The sequence below is a fragment of the Bos grunniens genome, chromosome 4 (genome assembly GCF_055505025.1).
Source record: "Bos grunniens cultivar Pamir isolate PY7600 chromosome 4, Bosgru_T2T1.0, whole genome shotgun sequence".
NCBI lineage: Eukaryota > Metazoa > Chordata > Mammalia > Artiodactyla > Bovidae > Bos > Bos grunniens.
The window spans coordinates 114930378-114952636 of NC_141168.1; the positions used below are offsets into that span (position 1 = coordinate 114930378).

The 22259-nt window shown below is 46.8% G+C and overlaps 1 protein-coding gene across 4 annotated transcripts in view; it reads right to left on the reverse strand.

Annotated features, from left to right (window-relative positions):
- Positions 1 to 22259, reverse strand: part of DDC (dopa decarboxylase) — a 105647-nt gene that overhangs the window by 77333 nt on the left and 6055 nt on the right. For 3 of the 4 annotated variants that reach the window (XM_086398015.1, XM_086398014.1, XM_086398017.1), the window contains exons 2-3: positions 3893 to 4121; positions 1516 to 1629 (exon numbers count right to left, since the gene is read on the reverse strand). In XM_086398015.1, coding sequence (XP_086254141.1) covers positions 1516 to 1629; positions 3893 to 4093 — 315 coding nt within the window. In that variant the 5' untranslated portion in view covers positions 4094 to 4121. Of the gene's footprint in view, positions 1 to 1515; positions 1630 to 3892; positions 4122 to 16373; positions 16505 to 22259 lie in introns of those variants that run through there. The other variant, XM_086398016.1, reaches the window with a different exon arrangement.

Sequence of the window (22259 nt, forward strand, 5' to 3'; positions counted from 1 at the left end):
CTGAGGGACAGGGGGCTCTGGGTTGGAGTCCGAGTGGAGTCCCCTGTCCTGTCTGATGTAAGGAATGTGCTTTAGGGGACATGTGCTCTGAGGGTCCCCGAGGCCACATGGGCAGCACCCAGGCTGCTCTTCCAAAGAGAAATCCCTGCAACCAAGGCAAGAGTTGAGGGCTGACCCTCCAAGTCTGCCTCTGGGACGCTGAGGCCCCCTTCCCAGCAACTGTGGACCCCAGGCTAGAGAGGAGCAATGAGGGAGGGGGCCGGAGCCGGGGCTCAGGGGGTGGCGGGGGTGCCGGAGCTTGGGCGTTTAGGAACTCACAACTTCTTAGTGCCTGAGGCCGTTATTCAGCACAAGTCAGGAGTTAGGAGTCTGCTCAGCTACTTAGCACAAGCAAGCAGGCACCCTGGGCCCAGAAGGCTGAGTACAGACCCTGGCCTGCAGAGAGGCCCTCAAACATGGGCAGCGCTGGGGTCCCTCACACAGTCAGCAGGCGGCCCTTCTCTGGAGCACTCTGCATGGGGGAAGCCAGGAATCTTTCCTGTGGTGCTGGGCTGGGATCTTTCTAGGCCTTTTTACAAAAAAGTTTTTATTGGAGCATAGTTGATTTAGAATGTGGTGTTAGTTTCTGCTGTACAGCAAGAGAATCAGTTATATGTATACCTATATCCCTTCTTCTTTAGATTTTATTCCCATATGGGTCATTATGGAATATTCAAGAGTTCCCTGTGTTATATAGCAGGTTTTTATTAGTTATCCACTTTATATGTAGTAGTGTATATATGTTAATCCCCAGCTCCTAATTTATTCCTTCCCCACCTTACCCCCTGCTAAACACAAGTTTGTTTTCTATGTTTGGGATTCTAGTTCTGTTTTGTAAATAAGATCGTTTGTACCATTTTTAAGATCCCACCTATAAGCGACATCATATGATGCCTGTCTTGGTCTGCCTGCCTTACTTCACTTAGTATGATAATCTCTACGTCCATCCACATTGCTGTGAATGGCATTACTGTGTTTTTTTTTAACAGATGAGTAATATTCCATTGTATATAAAGACGCCCCAGGGTTGGTGTGGAGGCAGGGCCGATCCCCTGCTCTTGGCAGCGGCACTTCTGTTGGGTTGGGGTCCCTCCTTGGACAGCATCCATAGCCAAGAACAGAGCGCGTGGGACCAGGGCAGTCATGTTTCTCAAACTGCAGATGGTCTAGAAACCCCTCGTTCTGCTTGGGAGACATGCAGGTCCCCAGGCTTGGGCTGCAGAAACTCCAGGGCCTCTGCTGTGGTTTGAATTCAAACCAAGCACCTCTAAACACACTACTGTGCAGAACAGACTTTTGAATATAGACAGACTCCCCCTCTGCTTCCCTGAACTCCAAATTCCCATGCAAGGCCCCTCTGCCCAGACCTAAGTTCCTCTCTTCCCACAGGGGTGGCACCACCTGCTCACTGCCTGAGTCCTGGCTGCATGTCCCATGTGGGAACCCCAGGACCCCTGCACCCCCACCAACACTCACCCAGGAGAAGCCGATGCAGCCGATGGCCCCACACAGCATGTCCGCGAGCATGGCCGGGTACGAACTGGCCGTGGGGAAGTAGGCGAAGAAGTAGGGACTGTGCCAGTGGGTCACCTGTGTGGGACACGGGCAGTCACTTGGGGCCGGGGGGCAGCCCTGCAGGCAGGGGCCAGGGTGCTTGGGTTTGCCACAGAGAGTCAAGTCTCTGTTAATAGAAAAACCTTGTTTTAACTGCTGGCCAGAAGTGTCAGCAAGGGGGCTGCTCCTGAGATCCCATCTCCTTGTGTTATGAGACTGCTTTTCCTAAAACTTCTCCAAAAAATAGTCTATATCAGAAAAGGAAAAAAAGAGAGAAAGATTTGATTTTTGAGGTTTCCTCAGCCACCTACTCAGAGAAGGCAATGGCAGCCCACTCCAGTACTCTCGCCTGGAAAATCCCATGGATGGAGGAGCCTGGAAGGCTGCAGTTCATGGGGTCGCTGAGGGTCGGACAGGATTGAGCGACTTCACTTTCACTTTTCACTTTCATGCTTTGGAGAAGGAAATGGCAACCCACTCCAGTGTTCTTGCCTGGAGAATCCCAGGGACGGGGGAGCCTGGTGGGCTGCCGTCTATGGGGTCACACAGAGTTGGACACGACTGAAGTGACTTAGCAGCAGCAGCTGCCTACTGCAGCATCCTCACTCTCCTGTCCAATCCATTCCCAGCTAATGGAGCAGAAACTTCTGGGTTTGGCAGTCTCATGGAAACCCCGTGAAATGGTACCTACAGGTGGGACCTTCGGGAGGTAAGGGGTTGGAGGCAATGGAAAGGGCGGACCCTCTGTGCGGAAGAAAGGCTGGGATGAGAACCTCCCAGGATCCAAATCTGTGGGAACCTTGACCTTGAATACCCAGCCTTTGCCCCATGAGAAGAGGATGCACCTATCCAAGTTGCCAGCAGTGGGATCTGCTGCTGCAGAGCAGCTGGGCCGTCCCCGGCTCTGACATTTAACTGCACTCATGGGAGGGATTTCGTGCTGAGCGGCTTGTCACATTGGCATAACCTCTGGGCTGGTGAGAACCAGAATCCTGCTCTCTGCTCAAAGCGCAAATGTCACAGGAACTCCTGGGAGGAGGAGGGCGGGGAGGTGCCCTGGACTTAAGGAACCCATCAGGAACCCCATGGGTGGGGGCGCCTCATCCTGAGTGTCAGGGTCTGAAATTCCAGGCCCTGGGCTCCTGACTAGAGCTGAGGGGGTGAGGCTAAGGGTCTGAGACCCCTCACCACAGCAGTGAACATGCCTTTAGGTAAGTCCAAGGAAAACCTCACCATGCAAGCATGGAGCTGCAGTGGAGTTTCCTTTGAACTTGAGCTGTCTGCTTCCCTCCAAGTGACTCTTGGGAGACAGCTGTCCTGGGTGCTCCCCAGGTCTGTCTGCAGCCCCGAGTATACCCCACGCCCAGGCTCATGGACCACAGACAAAGAGGCCCACTTTGGTGATCCACGCTGGGCAGTCTCAGCACCACGCAGCCCACTCTGAGATAAAATAAACGAAATATTTTTTCCGCACACTGATAGCCCCTCTGCTGATTTAACTTATTTGAAACTAACCATCTCTCTCATGTCCCAGGGTCTCAGGGCAGGGGACTGACCTTGTAACCGAGCAGGACCCTATGGGGCTGGAAACAGACCCCTCCCCCATAGCCTTTGCGGTGGCTCCTCTCTGAAGTACCCAGATAATAGTATCTGACATGCACTTCCTGAGTTGTTTTACAGATGATAAAATCCCTACAACATGGAAGAAATTAACTACCTGATGACCATGAGCACATAGCTCCCAGCCTTTCGGCACCTGAGAATTGATCATGTGAACCCCTGTGATCCTACCCCGTGGCCTCACCATCAACCAACAAGAGGAGGAGCTGATCACTACCTTGAGACTTTAACAATGCTTTCCAGAAACCCACCGGGAGTTCGGGTGTTTTGAACGTTAGCTGTCCTGGACTCCTTGCTGGAGGCCTGCAAGAAATATGGCACTATCCTTCACCACAACCTGTGTCAGATGACTTGCTTTACTGCACAGGGGCCAGTGGACCCAGGTTGGCTCAGTAACAACCTAGGCGGCTGGAGGGAAATCAGAGTCGCCACGTTTGGAGCCCACACGATCTGGACTGCAGTCCTGCTTCCATCACTTACTAGCTGTGTGACCTTAGGCAGATCACTCAACCTCTCTGGGCTTCAGTTGTTTCAGCTATAAAAGAGAAAATAACAAAGTTTCTCCCCAAGAAAATGACTGTGAGGATTAGGGGCAATGATACAAGTGCATTGCCTGACACCCAACAGGTGCTAAGCTGACAGCTGCCCTCCCCTTCTTCAACCATGGATGTAGGCTTACCCCCGGCATGATGATCTTCTCGACGTCCTCGATGATGGCCTCAAATGTCTCTGGCTCCTGCGGGGCGGTGGTGGGGATCAGGGGGCGCAGGTAGCCTGGATCCACGTCAGGGAACACCTGGCGCCCTTCAATGCCCTCCAAGTAGTCAGCCACGTAATCCACCATTTCCTTCCCCCGCCTGCGGAACTCGCTTGCATTCATGGTAACTGGCCTTCCTCAGACGCAAAAGCTGCACAGAGAGAAGAGAAATCAGTTGCAGATGTGACGATGCCTCATCTGTAGTGGAGCAGATCCAAGCCAACCACGGGGGCTGCTGGGGCAGAGAACCAAACACCCCTGACTCCACCCAGACTCTGAGTCAGTTACACTTTTCCATGTCCATATGGGTTTGGAGACTGTAGCAAAGTACTTATTCTACTATTCACCAGCTACTCAGCTAACCACAATGCCACGTCTCTGTCTCATTTCTTTTCCTGTCTGTATCATGAAATGGACCAGGCACACATTTATTTCCATGGTCCATTGCAACTTTAATAACAAGCCTTGGTTTCCAAATCGTGCCTTATTCTTCATGGGCTGTGGGACAGAGACTCTCTGAGTCTCCCTTTATCTGAGAAAAGCAGATGACCATGCTGATCTTTCCGGAAGGTAGAAAGGCAGCCACGTGGCCGGTGTCCAGCATGAGCACAGCCTGGATAGGATAAGCCCCATCAGCAAGTCTTCTGTCTCTATCTTGACTTTCTATATCATCACCAGATGGGACCACACCTCTCCATACAACCTGCTTCTTTCCTCATCACATAACATCCAGGTGATCCTGGTCCTCTGTGGTGGTAACATTCCATAAAGAATCCATGAACTCTGAATTAGCAAACACTGGACCTTTCCCAGAGAAAATGCAAGGTTACATTTATGTGCATTTCTAGTCACATTTTTGTCAATCAATCAATACATAATCTTTTTTCTGTTCCCTTTGGTGCGTTAGTCGCTCAGTTGTGTCTGACTCTTTGAGATCCCATGGACTGTAACCCGCCAGGATAGACTGTCCATAGAATTCTATTGGCAAGAGTGGGCAGCCATTCCCTTCTCCAGAGGATCTTCCCAACCCAGGGACTGAACCGAGGTCTTCCACATTGCAGGCAGATTCTTTACCATCTGAGCCTCCAGGGAAGGCCCAAGAAAGCTGGAATTAGCTTTGATTTGTAACCAGGCCTATTGAATCCTACTACTGTTGTCCAGAGACATTAACATTTGCCATTTGAAATCAGGCATGTATGCATGTTAAGTCACTTCAGCTGTGTTGGACTCTTTGCTACCCTATGGACTGTAGCCCACCAGGCTCCTCTGTCCATGGGATTCTCCTGGCAAGAATATTGGAGTGGGTTGCCATTTTCGTCTCCAGGGGATCTTCCCCACCCAGGAGTCAAACGCATGTCTTTATGTCTCCTGCATTGGCAGGCAGTTTCTTTACCACTAGCACCACCTGGGAAACCCTGCCACTGCTGCTAAGTCGCTTCAGTCGTGTCCGACTCTGTGCGACCCCGTAGACGGCAGCCCACCAGGCTCCCCCGTCCCTGGGATTCTCCAGGCAAGAACACTGGAGTGGGTTGCCATTTCCTTCTCCAATGCATGAAAGTGAAAAGTCAAAGTGAAGTCACTCAGTCGTGTCCGACTCTTCGCAACCCCATGGACTGCAGCCCACCAGGCCCCTCCGTCCATGGGATTTTCCAGGCAAGAGTACTGGAGTGGGGTGCCATCGCCTTCTCCATGGGAAACCCTATTTCCTTTTAAATACACTTTATTTAATACACCTGGCCCCATTGACTTTGAACTTCTGGCCAAGAACTCTTTAACTCATGAATGTCACTTATCTAATACATGTGTTTTCTCCCTAAGGCACATCACAGCCTTCTTGCATGTAGGACCCCTGGAATGCATGTCAGCACTATATTTGGGGGCCATTTTTAATAGTCAGGTAACCAAGAATAACATAAAGACACAGCAGTAATTAGACCACTTGCTGAAGCAACTAGGCAGAGTGTTGCCTTATTAGATTCTGCTGGCAACAAGCCCCTTGGGCAACTTAAATTTTTAATCCTTTTATGTCTGTGTGCCCAAGAATGATCATAAAGGCACCATTGTGGCGACTAATAATACAAATGAATTGTTGAAAACAGTTGTACCTGCATATAGAAAATCTATGAATAGTAAGCATGGACTATATTTTCCAAACTGGAAATGTGGACAACACAAAGAAAGAAAAATATTCATCTAGAATCCCACCACTCAAAAATTCTGGCACACACCCTTCCCTGTTGTTTCTTATAAGAGACAATTGTATGCTAAGTCATGGATACATTTCTTAATTCTAATAGTTCAAAGATTCATAAATCAAGATTAGTTTTCCTGTGGGAGTAAGTGTTGGGAGACGGCTCTACAAGCCACTGTATCTAGCTGATGATCTTGAGATCATGTTCTCAGCACTTCTTCCATCGTTTCCCATCATCTGTGTTGCTTTTCTTTTATTTTTTTGACAATTTTAATGTTAAACATATCAAGACAGGTTTTACTCAAGACTATTGCAATAGGAGAGGGAGACTGTCTCCCAAATACAACAGGGGTCAGTGGGGATTTCCAGAAGACAGGTAGAGCTAGGAAGCAGATGGTACTTTACTAAGAATAGTTTGGCTGGGTGTCCAGGAGGAGGAAGAAGAGCTGAATTGTATCCCAAGGGCAGAAGCTCTCTAGATAAACCAACTTAGCATGATTTTCTGCTACAGCTGGGCTCAGCTCCCTGAGGCCAGAAGGAGGAAGAAGAGCTGAATTGTATCCCAAGGACAGAAGCTCTCTAGATAAACCAACTTAGCCTGGTTTTCTGCTACAGATGGGCTCAGCTCCCTGAGGTGCAAACCTGCACTCAGGAGCGGGCTCAGAGAAGCCTGAGTGAGTCTGGCTGAGGAGAGTGTCTCTGAAACGGGGAATCAGCCTGTGGTGGCTCTCCTCTCTTGGCCTTCTCTCCAAAGTTCTCTGTTCAGATATCCTCCAGGAATAGTATAGAAGCCACCCATGGAAGGTTCCAGGCTCCATCAAGGCTACTGACTGGGTCAAACCTCCACATCCAGATGATTGTTTGGGGTACAATTTTCACAAGTGAACGCATGAGTGACGGTGACTGGATATGATATAGGATTTGATTCTAAATTTCAGCAACAGCAAAGGCTAAAATAATAGCATGAGAAACACCAAACTGAGTCTTTGAGTTTCCATTGCACCTTTGTGTTTCATAAGCTGCAGGTCAAGGGGGCTTATCCAAAATATCGTGGCCAGAATTTCCAAAGGCTCTGAGTGCAAAGCCATGAAGCCTTCGTTATATGTACACTTTCGGGTTCATAATTCCTTGGGCCTGAAGGCTTCTAAATTTATTTTTCACTTGGAACAACTCTGATTATGTCAAATGTCACACATAGAGTAAAACTAGGTTTTACTTCAAATTGCCGTATTTTAAATTGACTTGATTCAAATTCAACCAAAATTGCATCAAACAGCTGATCTTTTTGCTAGCTTGTTTTCTTTCACGAAGTAATTATGAGTACATTTCCCAGGTTGATAAATACTTTTCTATTGCGTGATTTCTCCCAATTGCATAGTGTTCCAGAGGGTGAATGTGCTGTGTTCACAACGTACCTCACTATTGTTGAATATCTACGTCATCCCTGGTTATCACCTACGTTAGTGGGGACAGTTGGTGTAGCCTAACGGCCAACCCTGCACGATCAAGAACTAAAAGACTCTGCACAGCATGACATAGATGCCACTGTGGTTTCCTTTTCCTCAACTGAACACAAACATAATAATAAAGCTCTGTCTCAAATAATTTTTATCATAATTAGATAAGTACATGGGAACAGCTGAGGAAAAGAGGCACAAAATAAGCATTCAATACATGTTAGATTTTCTATAAAGCACTGAAATATACAACCTCAATCTTTTGTTTCTTCACTGTTTTGTGTCAAAATTTTCTTAGGAAAAGTATTTATTCTATAATTCCTTTAGAACAAATTATTATAGAGATACGTATTTTGTGTGCATGCTCGGTCATTCCATCATGTCCAACTCTCTGCCACCCCATGGACTGTAGCCCGCCAGGCTCCTCTGTCCATGGGATTTCCCAGGCAAGAATACTGGACTGAGTTGCCATTTCCTCCTCCAGGGGATCTTCCCAACCCAGGGATTGAACCCAAGTTCCCTATGTCTCCTGTGTCCATTGGCAAGTGGATTCTTTACCGCTGGGTCACCTGGTTAAAATTATATGGCCAGACTTGTCCCCAAAAAATATTTTTGCCAAATTACTCACTCACAGGGACTGTATAAAAACTCTAGATTTGCCACACAATGGCAAGCACTGGGCTTGAGATACGTTTTCAGCTTTGCCAGTCAGGCAAAGTTTCGTGATTTCCTTTTATGTTGATCTATGAAGACAAATAGTTTTCTCACACGACTTTGGATAGTGGTGTGAGATTTCTTTTCTTGGATTTCCTTTTTAATGAACTGCTTGTTCATTACATTTTTAGATGTTTTCTTATTTAATTACAAGAACACTAATATAATAAATACTTGCACCCTATAATAAATACTTATACCCTATGTGTGATATATTTTGCAGACATTTTCCTCATTTTTATTTGATATAGTTTTGCTTTTAATTTTATTCTGACCTATAAGAATTCTAATGTAGTCAGATCTCAGGATCTGTTTCTTTGTGATTTGTTCCTTGTGCAAGATTATTAAAAAAGGCTTCTTAGAGTAAATATTCTCACAACCTCTATTTGCCCTACTAAGGCTCCAGGGATGCTCTGAGGCTTCAGAAGGATGCTTAGGTTCCTGGAGTATCAGCCGCTCTCTTCTAATGGGAATACATGAGTATGGATAGCCAAATGGGAGGTCTTGGGAAAAATAAACTGACAGATGCACCAACTTACCCTTCCGAAGAAATATTCCCAGTCAAATTGTAAGATAAGACCTGATTATTATTTTCTAATCATTCTGTCCTTTATTTGCCAATTCTTTCCCACAAAGACTTTTCCAGAAGACTTTTAGTACAAAGTCACAGAGAATCTTGTGTTCATTGTGGAGCTGTTTGCTGTCTCAGCCCTCAAGCTGAGCAAATATTGTCTGGAAGATGTAAGCGATGATAAAGGTTATGACTGATGCCTTTCCGGGCCTTGGAACGGTGGCTGTTGACATTATCTGGTTGCAGCTGCAGCCCTGTGGTGAGCCCCACCTGCTCGAGGCCGTATGAACCCGTCTGCAGGCCCCCAGGCCTCCTGACTGGCCCTTAGGCCATTCGTTTTTGTATTGCATCATTTCACTGTCATCCCCTGCTAACTGCGGGCTTCTCTAAGCAGAGTCCTCAACTCTTTATTTTGGTTTCTCAGGACCAATCAGACCCTACACCACAGTAAGTACCGTGACTGTTTTCTGAATGAGGAACGAGAAAATGAATGAGTGGAAGACCTTTTTGTCCTCTGAACATTTTCTTTCTGACATATTAGATCCTACTCTCTACCTTTAAGACAGCCATAAACCAGTTCATCATGTACCTCCCACAAAAACAGGAGACAGTTTGCCCTTTCCCCGGGGAATCCTGAGCCTTCTCCCAGACTCCTGTGTACAGTTCACGCTGAGCCTTTAACCCTGCAGGTTTAGAACCGACCTGGTTTCCCCAGTCTTGCACCCAGAAGTTCATCTTGGATTTGAGCTACCCTCTGCTCTGGCCCCAGCAGTCCTTGTGGTCCTAGTTGAAAATATTCCCCTTCCTGGACTCCTGGAATTCTGCCTTTGCCACAGGTGTTTGGAGAGAGCTGGGTGCAGGCTCCAGCCAATTCTTCCCTGGCGGTGGGGGTTGGGTGGGCCCTGTGCAGAGCTTACGAGGTGACTGCACAGCCAGCCCTGAACACACAGGGCCAGCCACTCCCACCGCACAGGGCTCTGAGTACGGTCATGCCTCTGGGCGGAAGATCAGAACCAAGGTGGTTTGCATCTGTCCATGGTCCTGCCTGTGGATTCAGACAAACCTTTATTTTGGTTTCAAACCCTGGGACAGCAGACTCTTCAATCAACCTTTCCTGGCTTTCCTTCTCTATCAGGATAAAAAGAGAAGTGCTTACTTTAAAAAAAAAAAAAAACACCACTATTCCAGGAAAAACAAACCATAATTTATGTTTCAAAAAACACTTCTCCCTCTGGAACTGTGAGGCCTTGTCTCTTTTTTAAAACCTCAAGCACATGAATACTGGGCGCAAAACTAAATTGGCTCATCTCCCCCTAAATTGACTGGTTTCTGGATGATCATCCTCTCTATGGGCACAAAGAGAATAAACAATCCTGACGGGAGAAACGCTTCTAGCCAAGGCTGTCAGGAAGCCTCCAGCAATGAGACCTATCTAACAATAAGAATGGTGATCTGTTAACCTGTTTGGGAAAAAAAAAATCCTCTAACATCGTTTGTGCCACTTAACACGCTAACTAACAGTGAGATATTTAGGGGCCTTAAGGCCAGGTGGGGGGTGCAGACTGTGTTCTGGAGCTGGGACTCGGGCCATTAGTGCAAAGCCACAACTTTGTTAGGCTCACCCGGATGGAGCTGGTACCGTGGAGGAGACGACCAGCATCACAAAGGAGGTGGGTACCTCTGCCCTTCAACCTCCCACCAGCACCCTCCATTGGCAAAATGCTCCCAGGACCCAGGTGCCCTTGTAATTGGGGAAACACAGCCTGTGAGGGCCCCAGGGGAGCAGGGAGAGGCAGGAACAGAGGCCCCAAAAGGCAGTCCTGACTTGCTGCATGCTTTACCACATCTGTGCCACTGCTACCCTCATCGTACAGGAGGAAGAGGTGCTGAGAGTCTTCCCAGGGATGAATGCAGAGCTGAGGCAGAGCCCATGTATCCTGCCAAGCACTCTGTCCTCTCTATACTCTCTTACCACTTTCTTACACTCATACAATTACTTTACCTAAGCTGAGGTGTTCTTGGTGAAATAGGGACTCTTGCATCAGTTTAAAAATGGTCAACATTACCATGCATGCTGGAGACTGTGTGGAAAAAAGGGAATCCTCCTACATTATCAGTGGGAATGTGATTGGTGCAGCCACTATGGAGAACAGTATGGAGGGTCCTTAAACAAACTAAAAATAGAGCTACCATATGATCCTTCAATCCTACTCCTGGGCAAATATCTGGCTTCAAAAAGATACATGCACCCCAACGTTCACTGCAGCACTATTTACAATAGCCAAGATATGGAAGCAGCCTAGATACCCACTGTCAGCTGAATGGATAAAGAAGACAGGGTACATATATTGAAGGGAACAGTAAAAAGTGAAACAGTGAAGTCGCGTCTGACTCTTTGCGACCCCATGGACTGTAGCCTACCAGGATCCTCCGTCCATGGGATTTTCCAGGCAAGAGTACCAGAGTGCATTGCCATTTCCTTTTCCAGGGGATCTTCCCAACCCAGAGATCGAACCTGGGTCTCCTGCATTGTAGGCAGATGCTTTGCTCTCTGAGCCACCGGAATGGAATAGTACTCAGCCATTAAAAAGAATGAAATCATGTCATTTGCAGCAACATGGATGGACCTGAGATTAGCATATTAAGTGACAAATGAATTTATCCACAAAACAGAAATAGACTCAGAGAAGATGGACTTGTGGGTGCCAAGGGGGAGGGGCAGCGGGGGCGGGGTGGACTAGAAGCTTGGGGTTAGCAGACACGAACTATTACATGCAGGGTGGATAAACACCAGGGTCTACTATGCAGCACAGGGAGCTATAATCAATATCCCGTGATAAAGCATAAAAGAAAACAGTATTTTAAAAAATATATGTATGTGTAACAGAATCACTTTACTGCACAGCAAAACTTACAACATTGTAAATCAAGTACAGTTCAACACAATTTTTCTTTTAAAAAATGGTCAACATTTACATTAACTTACATGTACTAAGTGCAATGTCAACTTTTTGCAGGGGCTCCAGTTAATCTTCCTAACAATCTTATCAAGACTATTATCACCTCCTGAGCAATAAATCCACTGAGGCTCAGAGAGACAGGACGCAGCACTCTGACCCCTGACCCACCACAAACTGAATGCACTGGACTCAAACACAGGCACAGTGCATCTCCAACAGCTTGGGGGTTTCCTGGAAACAGTACGATCAACCCTCTAGATCAGAATGAAAAACCAGTTTTTCCCTGAGATTCCAGGAATGATTTCCTAGATGCTCCCTAGAGGCCAGGAGGAGGCAGTCTCCAAGGGCACCTCCCTTCTCCTGATTGCATCCCTGACACAGGGTAACTAGGAGGACAAGCTACTTGCCACATTTCATTGCAGGTGGGCCTCTGGCCAGGCCACTGGGCCTCCACGCCTCCGTCTTCAGTCTGTAAAATGGCACAGCGCTAAGCATCACATAGGGTTCTAAGTAGGGCACACCACCGCTTCTGTGGTCCATGCCATGGCAACATCACCAGGAGTTTGCTGTCAGAGGGGAACCCCACAGAAGCCTGAGCGATGGGCAGTGGGCTCTCCCTGTCAGGGCTGGACACCAGGGGGCACCTCCTCTCTGGCCAGCTGGGTCTGGATTAGAGAGGTTCCCTACTGCACTTCATAAAACCAGAGTCTTCCTCTCTGCCATCCCTCGACCGTGCTCCTCTTCCCAGCAGTTGTGAGAAGCAGAGAGAGCAGGGGTTAAGGTCAGAGCAACAAACGTGAGTCCTGGCTCTGCTGTAAGTGGCTGGGTAGCCGCCGGCTGGCTCCACGACTTCTGGAGTCCTGGTTTGGCCCCTTGTAATCGGGCAGCGAGATGCTGCAGGCACAGGACACTGCAATTCTCAGACTCAGAATGCTGGCTAGGTCTGGCATTTATGCATCCTTATGTTAGGAAAGAAGCAGGTCAGATCATCACGGGGTCAGACAGAGCGCCAGGGAAGTAGGAGAGAAATGGAGGGTGAGGAGAGAGCATGCCCGCCCTGGATGCAGATCAAACTTAGAGAGGAAAGCCTCGCTCCTCTGACATGAGAATCTCGCATCTGTTTCTGATTCAGTCCCTGCTTAATGAACAGTCCCCATCTTAGTATTTTCCTGGCCAGAAACTCTTTATGAGAAGGAGCCATAAAGAAAGGCACAGCACAATTTTTCAATCTTACTCTCATGGGAAGATACTGATTCCACTCATACTCCTGCAGATGGGTTGGGATGGAATAGACAGCTGGCTGAAAAACTCACAATTTAAGCAACTTCAAAAGTAGAGAATTATTGGTGACATTTAGCCAGTTAATAGTATTTTACTTTATCCCTGAGCTCAGACCATTCAAACAGCTGTCGTCAGGACATGTGTGTCGTTTAGCAGCCTCTTACCACTTATTTTCCCCGAAGCCTAATGACACCGTGTGCAATTACATTAATATCGTGCTCATATGTACCTTATCAATACCTGCTGATTTCAAAGTGTCACATCCCACATTAATTGCAGTTTGTTGGCTGTTGTGAACAGCACTGCTGTGGGGAAAGCAGCCGTGAGCTACCCACCATAGGGCCAAGCACTTCTCCCCTGTTGAATCTGTCCCTCAGAGATAATCATTCCCAATGGGATTCAAAGGTGTGAGTTTTACAGTTCTTTGGTATGTTGCCAAATTTCTTTCCAGAAAAACTAGAATTAAAAAAAATGTCACCCATCAGGCTTCGTAGGCATGAACACGCCATCCCTGCTAGCTTTTCAAATTAAGTTTAAAGTTTTCAAATTTAAGCTTCAAATTAAGCTTAAAATTTTATCGTTTTCACTCCTGTTTACTCTTCTAGGATAGTCACATAAGAACCATCAGTCACTTGAATCTGAACTTTCCTCTTCTGTTTCCATTTTAATTTAGTGTCAGACTAGACCTCCTCCCCCTTAACTTTTTTCCTTATTTTTTTCTCGATCCTTCACCCTGCCCCCTTCTCTTATTCTCTTGGAGTCACGTTAATAATTGATAAAAGGTCACAACCTTCTGCCTTTTTTATAGACTTGAGACGATGTTTTAGCTGCCTGCTTCTTTTCATCACAGGCAGGATGCCCTGTGACTACAATACATATTGACTTCCCAGCTAGAATAAACACCTGCCACCTGCCACTGTGCGTCTAGGCAGTATCTCTGGCACAAGCTTTATGAAGTCCCCACTTTTTCCCACAAATTGGGTCAGGAGTAAACACTGACTTTCTGGATTCACTGTGAACACTCACTCCTTGGGCACGGGTGCAGGCCTGTCACCACATCACTCACGAGCCTGCAACTGAGGATCCCCCAAGTCAAATCCTGGGAACGCTTGCCACTTGGTGGCTCCATCCTATGTTCCAAGAAAACAAAGGAATCGGTGTTGCCTGGCCTTCTGCTGAGTTCGTTGGATGCCTTATATCATTCACACTCTCAGCACCCTGGCCAGTGTTAACTCTGCCATCTTGCTAAGGCTCTGAGGGGCGGATGCTCCTATCGAGGCCAGAGCTGGTAAGAGGAACAGCTCTGCTTGCATTTCCAACCCTGAAGCCAGCCTCCTCCTGACCCCTGTGGCCGGACAGCCACACACACACCTGGGCTGTCTGCCACCTGCGTTCTCACGTGGCCTGAGGAGTCAGAGTGCCCATCCCTAGGGGCTCCCACCTGGGCTGGGGAGACAGAGCCAGTGTTGTCAGAGTCCTGCCTGGTCACCAGAAGACGCTCCAGGTGAGGGCACTGGCCCCAACCTGCGCTGGTCCCAACACGACAGAAACAGGCAGAGGCTGAACGACCCGGCAGAAGCACTTCTCCCCCAGCTCCTCCAAACCCTGACAAATGCTCAATGGTGACCGTCCATGGCCTGGGGTAGCCCTTCACCTCTGCCCTAAATCTCCACAGCAGCTCCGCAAAGCAGCAAAATTATCCCCACTCTCGAGATGAGGAGATGGGCTCAGGGAAGCAGGTGGCTGGACTAAGCCCCTCAGCTCATCAGTGGTTTCACACGTGGTCTGTGAGCTCAGGACACCATCCAATTCCCTTTGGTCTGGGGTCCCCCACACCCCTCACTTACAGGGAACCTCGCTGGATGCAGAGCACAGGGGGACTTTAACCTTTCCTCTGAGGCCGTATTGCTGCCCTCCTGCGCCCCGAGTGTCCTCCTCCAGAAATGCCGAAGAGATCCAAGAGACTGAGGACAGCTTTTCTGAAATACGGAGGGAGTCAAATTTTCCTGCAGTCTCTCCCTAAACTTGCCACCAGACTCAGATGACGAGTTAACAAGGTAAGACCTTCAGAATAAACATCATGAAGAGGGGAAAGTGCGTAAATAAACTGCCCAGCTATTTATTTGAATTCGTGGAAGTTTAAGGAAATGGCAACCCTCTCCAGTGCTCTTGCCTGGAGAAGCCCATGGACCGAAGAGCCTGGTGGACTAAAGTCTCTGTGGTTGCAAAGAGTCAGACACAACTGAGTGGCTAACACTTTCACAAAGGGATTTTGTTTTATTTTGATCATTGTAAGCAAACCGCCAGCCCACCTGCCATGGACCTGGGAGACACAGAGAGGCTGCTGTGAATGTCACGATTTTTTTCAGGAAACACCCAGATTCTCCTCATCTTGCCTGTCTTAACCATTCCAGGGTGACCATTGTCCTGGCTGCTTTTTATGTGGCAACGGTCCCCTCTGTTTTTGGTTCTGTCTCAGAAGAAAAACACTGCTATTTAAATAAGAAATCAACTGTAAAGACCCAACTCTTGGAGCCTGTGAGAGAAATAGGATGAAGGAGAAAACCCAAGTCGCCTACTTGAATTTCCCTTGAAAACGGGAGAAAATAACATACCCTGAGCAGATGGTTCCCTCACCAGAATTAGAATCCCCGCGTTTTCCCATCTGCAGTTTACTTACTTGCTTATTAGTAATATAGATCACATTAATGACCACCTACTGTGTACTTAGCCCTTTGTAAACATCGGACCCAATTGATTTTTACAAGCATCGTGCAGGAGGATGCCCTTCACAGCAGAGGACAAGAGGGGTCCATATTCTCCCCGGGTCTCCATCTCCTGGCCTCTGTGCGCTTCAGATGCACCACGAACCAGCCTGAGAAATCATTTCTACTCGCTCTGTTCTGTTGCTATTATGGCTCAGAGATCATGGGCTAAAAATTATCAGAAGTTTCTGATTCTTTATCTCACCTGTTGCTTAGACATGCCACACACAAAAGCAGGGAACTTAGATTGGCACCAATCTTCTCAAAAAGTTCTAGTAGCCTGCCACACCTGCACACAGCTGATGCACCCCTCCCAGCTGGCCAGAGGAGATCCACCCAGCTGCAATCAACAGGCAAACCTCCCATCCCCAGCATCCCCAAACTTAAGGGCCCCCGGCACCAGGAACTGGCTTCCCCTCTGAGTCTGGTCCCCCCAGGCTATGAGGACAAAGAGCGGTACTCACAGGCAGCCCGAGGTGATTGCTCTCTGTCTCTCCCTCTCTCCTCCTTGGTGACAGTTAAAAGGCACAGAGGATGCAATTGCCATTTAAGTAGACAGTGTCCGCCTCCCTAAAGCCAATCAGAGCAGCTCGCTCTGATTATTTACTCTGCAGCATCTCCCCCCACCCCCCGTCCTCCTGCTCCCCACCCTCCGCAGGACGTGAGGGTCCTGAAGGGAAGAGCAGGGACCAGGGACAGCGGAGCCTGCAGGGCCTGGGAGCGGGGAGGGCAAGAAGACAAGGAAAGGGGCTCAGGGTTCCAGGGCCCTGTACAGGAACCAGACCGGGGCCAGTTCTCCTGGAGTCTCTCCAGGCAACCTCTGATCAGCAGAAGGCTCCTGGCTCTCCCAAGGGGCAAAGAAAGGCCGGCCTGGGCAAGGCAAGTGAGAGGACTTGCCCTGCGTCAGTGCTGTACCTGCTTGGGGCCACCGGGCCCCACTGTGCTGTGCAGGGGACTGCCCTGGTCACAGGAGGCTGCAAGGGCCAAGCCCAGGAGCCCAGATGGAGAAACAGAGACAGAGGCAGGCAAGGATTTGAATCCTGGATTCAACACTGAACAGAATTCAATGTCCTGTTCTTTTAGCCCTGAAGCTGACCAGCATTCAAATCAGGGATTTCTTTGAACTTGGGCTTCCCATCTCATCCACCTCACTGCGCAGGCTGATCCAGGCCTTATGGAGCAGGGCTCCTTCCTCAGTTAAGGCGAGCTTAGGTCCCAAGGGCCTGGGTCACCTAGGCCAGAGCCCACCTAGGCTTGAGACCAGAGCCCACCTTGGCCGGAGCCCACGTAGGCCAGCAGGGCACCAGCTTCCCCGGCTCCCGCCATCCACTCTCTTATGGCACACATGCTCAGGCACACACACACACTCACACACATAAACTACACAGGGCACACATACACAGCCATGTACACACACACACCATCACAAACATATACACACGTGGCATGTGGTGCAGCCAGGAGCTGGGAACTCCGCACAGACCACAGACAGCCATTCCCCCTTGGCTTTAATGACACAGCATCTGCTCAAAGGGGCATCTGTTTTGCTGGGTTCCCAGCAGGCTGGGGCCAAGGCAGTGGGCGGGGCCAAGGCTGGGCCGGTGGGCGGGGCTTGTGGGCGGGCCGATGGGCGGGGCCTTTAGGGACCCGGGCCCGCCCCGCGCAGCTTCCTCCCTCCCTCCGCCCTGCTCTGAGTGCAGGGATCAGACCTCAGGGTGCTGTGCCGACTGAGCTCGGAACCACCTCGCCAGGAGCCACAGAGGATCTGGTCTCCCGGCCCCGCTCTGCACGATTAGAGGCCTGGAAGGGAGAGGGAAAGTTGGACGGGATGGCTGGAAATCTTGGCTCCAGCAGGATCTGCACGCGGTGCCCGCTGAGCCGGGAGCCTGGCCCAGCGCAGACTCTTGTGAATCCTGTATCACCGTGGAGGCTGAGTGGAGGGATCCAGATGTGATGACCGACCTCTGCGAGAGGGCGCCGTGAGACCAGAGTGAAACCTCCCGTTTCATAGTGACTGCAATAATACTACATTCAGCGTTTAAAAAGTTTCTTGTATAGCCGTTTTTTTTTTTCCTATTACACAGAATCACTCAGTCCCTCACAACTCCCATAAGAAGGTAAATATGATCATCACCCCCAGTTTATAGATAAGGAAATGGAGGCCCAGAGAGGCTCAGAAATTTGTCCAGGGTCACACAGCTAGCACACGTGACCTAGCAGGGCATCCTTCACCAGGCAGGCTGGGCACTGCCAGATGAGCTTGCTGTGTGGCAGCTCAGGAGTGGATGCAGATGGTGAGTGAAGAAGCCGAGAGAAAGCCACAGTGGCCAGTTGTGACCAGGGCTAAGAAGCCAAGCCTGTGAGAAGGGAACCGCCCAGAAGGGAGCCCCAACACGGGGCCTGCCTGCTCTTGGAGGGCATTTCCAGTTACTGAAGTCTTGGAGGCTGAGAAATGTTGTTCCTGAGGGTTTAAATGTTCCACCAACTGTTGCTTGGAGAGTAAATTGTAGGGAAGAGAATAAATAGATATGAATTGATTTGGAAGGTAGAAACAAGAATTTTTGACTCAGTGGACATCGGTTTGAGCAAACTCCAGGAGATGGTGAAGGACAGGGAAGCCTGGTGTGCTGCAGTTATGGGGTTGCAAAGAGTCGGACACAACTGAGCGACTGAACAACATCAAGAAACAAGATGTGAAGTTTCCTGAAGATGCAGTGCAGGCTTTAGACATCAGGCCCCAGGTCTGAGCTTGGACCTGCTTCTCACCCTGCTGGTAACCTGGGTGGCTTCTTCCCCGTCCCAGGGACATGACAAGCTCTGACTCAGTCAGGAACAGGACACTAGGAATGGCCATAACAAAATCTTACAAAAGGTGTGCAAAACTTGTATGAAGAGACACAAAAGTTCCTAGGAGGACACTCAAGAAGACCTAAATAAATGGCCACTCACCTGTAAGAACACTCCACATTGTAAATATTTCCATTTCACTCAAACTGATTAACAAATTCAACAGCACTTTAATCAAAATCCCACCCAGATATCTGACTCTAAAATATGAATGGAAAAGCATAAGTCTGAGAATGACCAGCATGTTCTTGAGAAAAAAGAGTATTACATTTCTGCTCTACTCTTATCAACACAGATGAAGCTGCAGAACTGTAACAGTTTTGATATAAGGATAGGCATCTGGCAAAGCTAACAGAATAGAGAGGCCAGGAAAAAATGCCACAAAAATTTAGAAAATAAACTTGTGGAATTGCAAATCAATGGAGTAAGGTTAAACTATTAAATGGTTCTAGAACAATTGGTTGGCTGCTTGGAAAAAATAAAATTGAATCCATTTCTCACTCTATATACAAAACTAAATTCCTGATAGATTAAATTCTTAACCATTAAGGCAAACTTCTTAGGATAATAGAGAACAATAGACATATTTTTATGAATATAGAGGAAAAAGATTTCTTAAATGGTTTCCTTAATCAGCTAACCATAAAACCCTGACAAATTTGATTACGTTACTGTTAAAAATATCTGTTCTTCAAACTACATAAACTAGGAAGACAACCTGTAGAGTGGAATGACGGGTTTAGAAATATGCATTTATTTCCAGTTTTTTAAGGAACCTCCACACTGTTCTCCATAGTGGCTGTACTAGTTTGCATTCCCACCAACAGTGTAAGAGGGTTCCCTTTCCTCCACACCCTCTCCAACATTTATTATTTGTAGACTTTTGGATTGCAGCCATTCTGACTGGTGTGAAATGGTACCTCATAGTGGTAAAATATCATGTATGAAACGAGATGCCCCAGGTTCAATGCACGATACTGGATGCTTGGGGCTAGTGCACTGGGACGACCCAGAGGGATGGTATGGGGAGGGAGGAGGGAGGAGGGTTCAGGATGGGGAGCACATGTATACCTGTGATGGATTCATTTTGATATTTGGCAAAACTAATACAATTATGTAAAGTTTAAAAATAATATAAAATTAAAAAAAAAAGAAAGAAATATGCATTTAAAAAGAACTTTTCAGTAAAGAACACAATTCAGTAGAAACACAAGCATTTACCAGAAATGGAAACAAAATGTCTCATAAATATGTGAAAAAGTGATTTTTCTTGTTCATAATCCAAGAAAATAGATGTTTATTGCCAACATATGGAATTGCAATTGATTTTGTGTTTGATGTTTTTTCTGGCCGCCTAACTATATTCTCAGAATTTTCAATAATTTGTTAATTCAGGTGGATTTCAATGTAATCAGTCGTATCATCTGTGAATCATGAAAGTGTTCTTTCTAGTTCTTTTACATATTTGTTTTTCTTGTCTCATTGCACTGTCTAGGATGCACTGTCCCACATCAGAGATATGAACCATATCTGGCTACTGAGCTCTTGAAGTGCAGCCAGTGCTCCTGTGGAAGTGAATGCTTCTGTTAACTTTATTTAATAATTTAAATTTAAATCTAAAAACTGAAGCAATGTGGAAATTTTCTCCACTACATAATTTGAATGCAGGGCTACGTTTCACTTTGTTGTTCTAACTAAAATATTCTACTCCAGTGCACACATGTTTTTAATTTTGCTAATGTGATTGCTAGAAAACTTAACTTTTAAAATTCTTTATGTGCCTGTCACTGTTCTAGGTAGGGCCTTTGACGCAGTATTAATAGAAGCAGTGGTGGTGAACATCTCATCCCATTGACTTTAAAAGGACCACTTCTAACATTGCACTATTCACAGCCAGGTTTTATTGAATAGCCTTTAAAAAAATTTTTTTTGGGGCCATGCTGAATGGAAGGATATTGTTCCACAACCAGGGATTGAACCTGTTCCCCTGCATTTGAAGTGTGGAGTCTTAACCACTGGACCACCAGGGAACTCCCCGGATATTCTTTATTAGATGATTTCTTCTATTCCTAGTTTAAAAATTAATAGATGTTTAATTTTATCAAAATATTTTCTGCACCAAAAGTAAAAAATCTTATGGTTTTCCTACTCTGAATTGTTAAGTGATGAGTCACATTAATAAATTTTCTAATTTTCAAATATCTTTTTATTCTTGGGATAAAACTGTGGTGCATTAACATTTTGTATAGAATTTTTTCTCTAGTTTTATTGTCAGATTCTATGGTCTCACAGACTGATCTGAAGGTAATTTCTTCTTTTTTGATTCTCTGAAACAGTCATATAATTTTGAAATTTGGAATTTTGCAGTTGCTAAAAGAGTGTAAGAAATCATACATAAAATCATTGGCCCCTCCCCTTCATTTCTGCAGATATGTTTTAATGTCAATTTATTTTTATTATAGGACTCTTCAGGATTTCTATTTCTCCTTGAACCCAATTTGATATTATTTCATCAGCTTTTTAGATTTAATGACAAGAATTCTTTTTTATGATACAGTCATTAGCTTTTTAGTTTGTTGGGTTTATAATTATATCCCCTTTTATTACTGTATTATTTATCTATTCCTGTCTCTTTTTGTCTTTAGCTAATATTACGAAAATTGTGCCTATTATACTAGTTAAAAAAAAAAAAACCACTGGGCTTTGTTAATCCTCTTTAGTTTACATTTATTTTGTTTTTCACTGATTTATCTTCTTTGTCTTTATTGTTGCCTGCATGCAGTGATCTTTATCCTGTTGTTCTTTTACTAACATCTTTAGTTGAGGGATTACCTCATTATTTTTTTGGCCTTTTTACTTTCTAATATAAGCATTTAAAACTATTTTCTTTCTTCTATGTGCTGCTTTCAATATGCAGTTCAAGTTTTAAAATTAGTATATTTCCTTATCACTTATTTCCAGTTCAGTTCAGTTCAGTCGCTCAGTCGTGTCCGACTCTGTCACCCCATGAATAGCAGCACGCCAGGCCTCCCTGCCTGTCACCAACTCCCGGAGTTTACTCAAACTCATGTCCATCGAGTCGGTGATGCCATCCAACCATCCCATCCTCTGTTGTCCCCTTCTCCTCCTGCCCCCAATCCCTCCCAGCATCAGGGTCTTTTCCAATGAGTCAACTCTTCGCATGAGGTGGCCAAAGTATTGGAGTTTCAGCTTTAGCATCAGTCCTTCCAAAGAAATCCAAGGGCTGATCTCCTTCAGAATGGACTGGTTGGATCTCCTTGCAGTCCAAGGGGCTCTCAAGAGTCTTCTCCAACACCACAGTTCAAAAGCATCAATTCTTCAGTGCTCAGCCTTCTTCATAGTCCAACCCTCACATCCATACATGACCACAGGAAAAACCATAGCCTTGACTAGATGGACCTTCGTTGGCAAAGTAATGTCTCTGCTTTTGAATATGCTATCTGGGTTGGTCATAACTTTCCTTCCAAGGAGTAAGTGTCTTT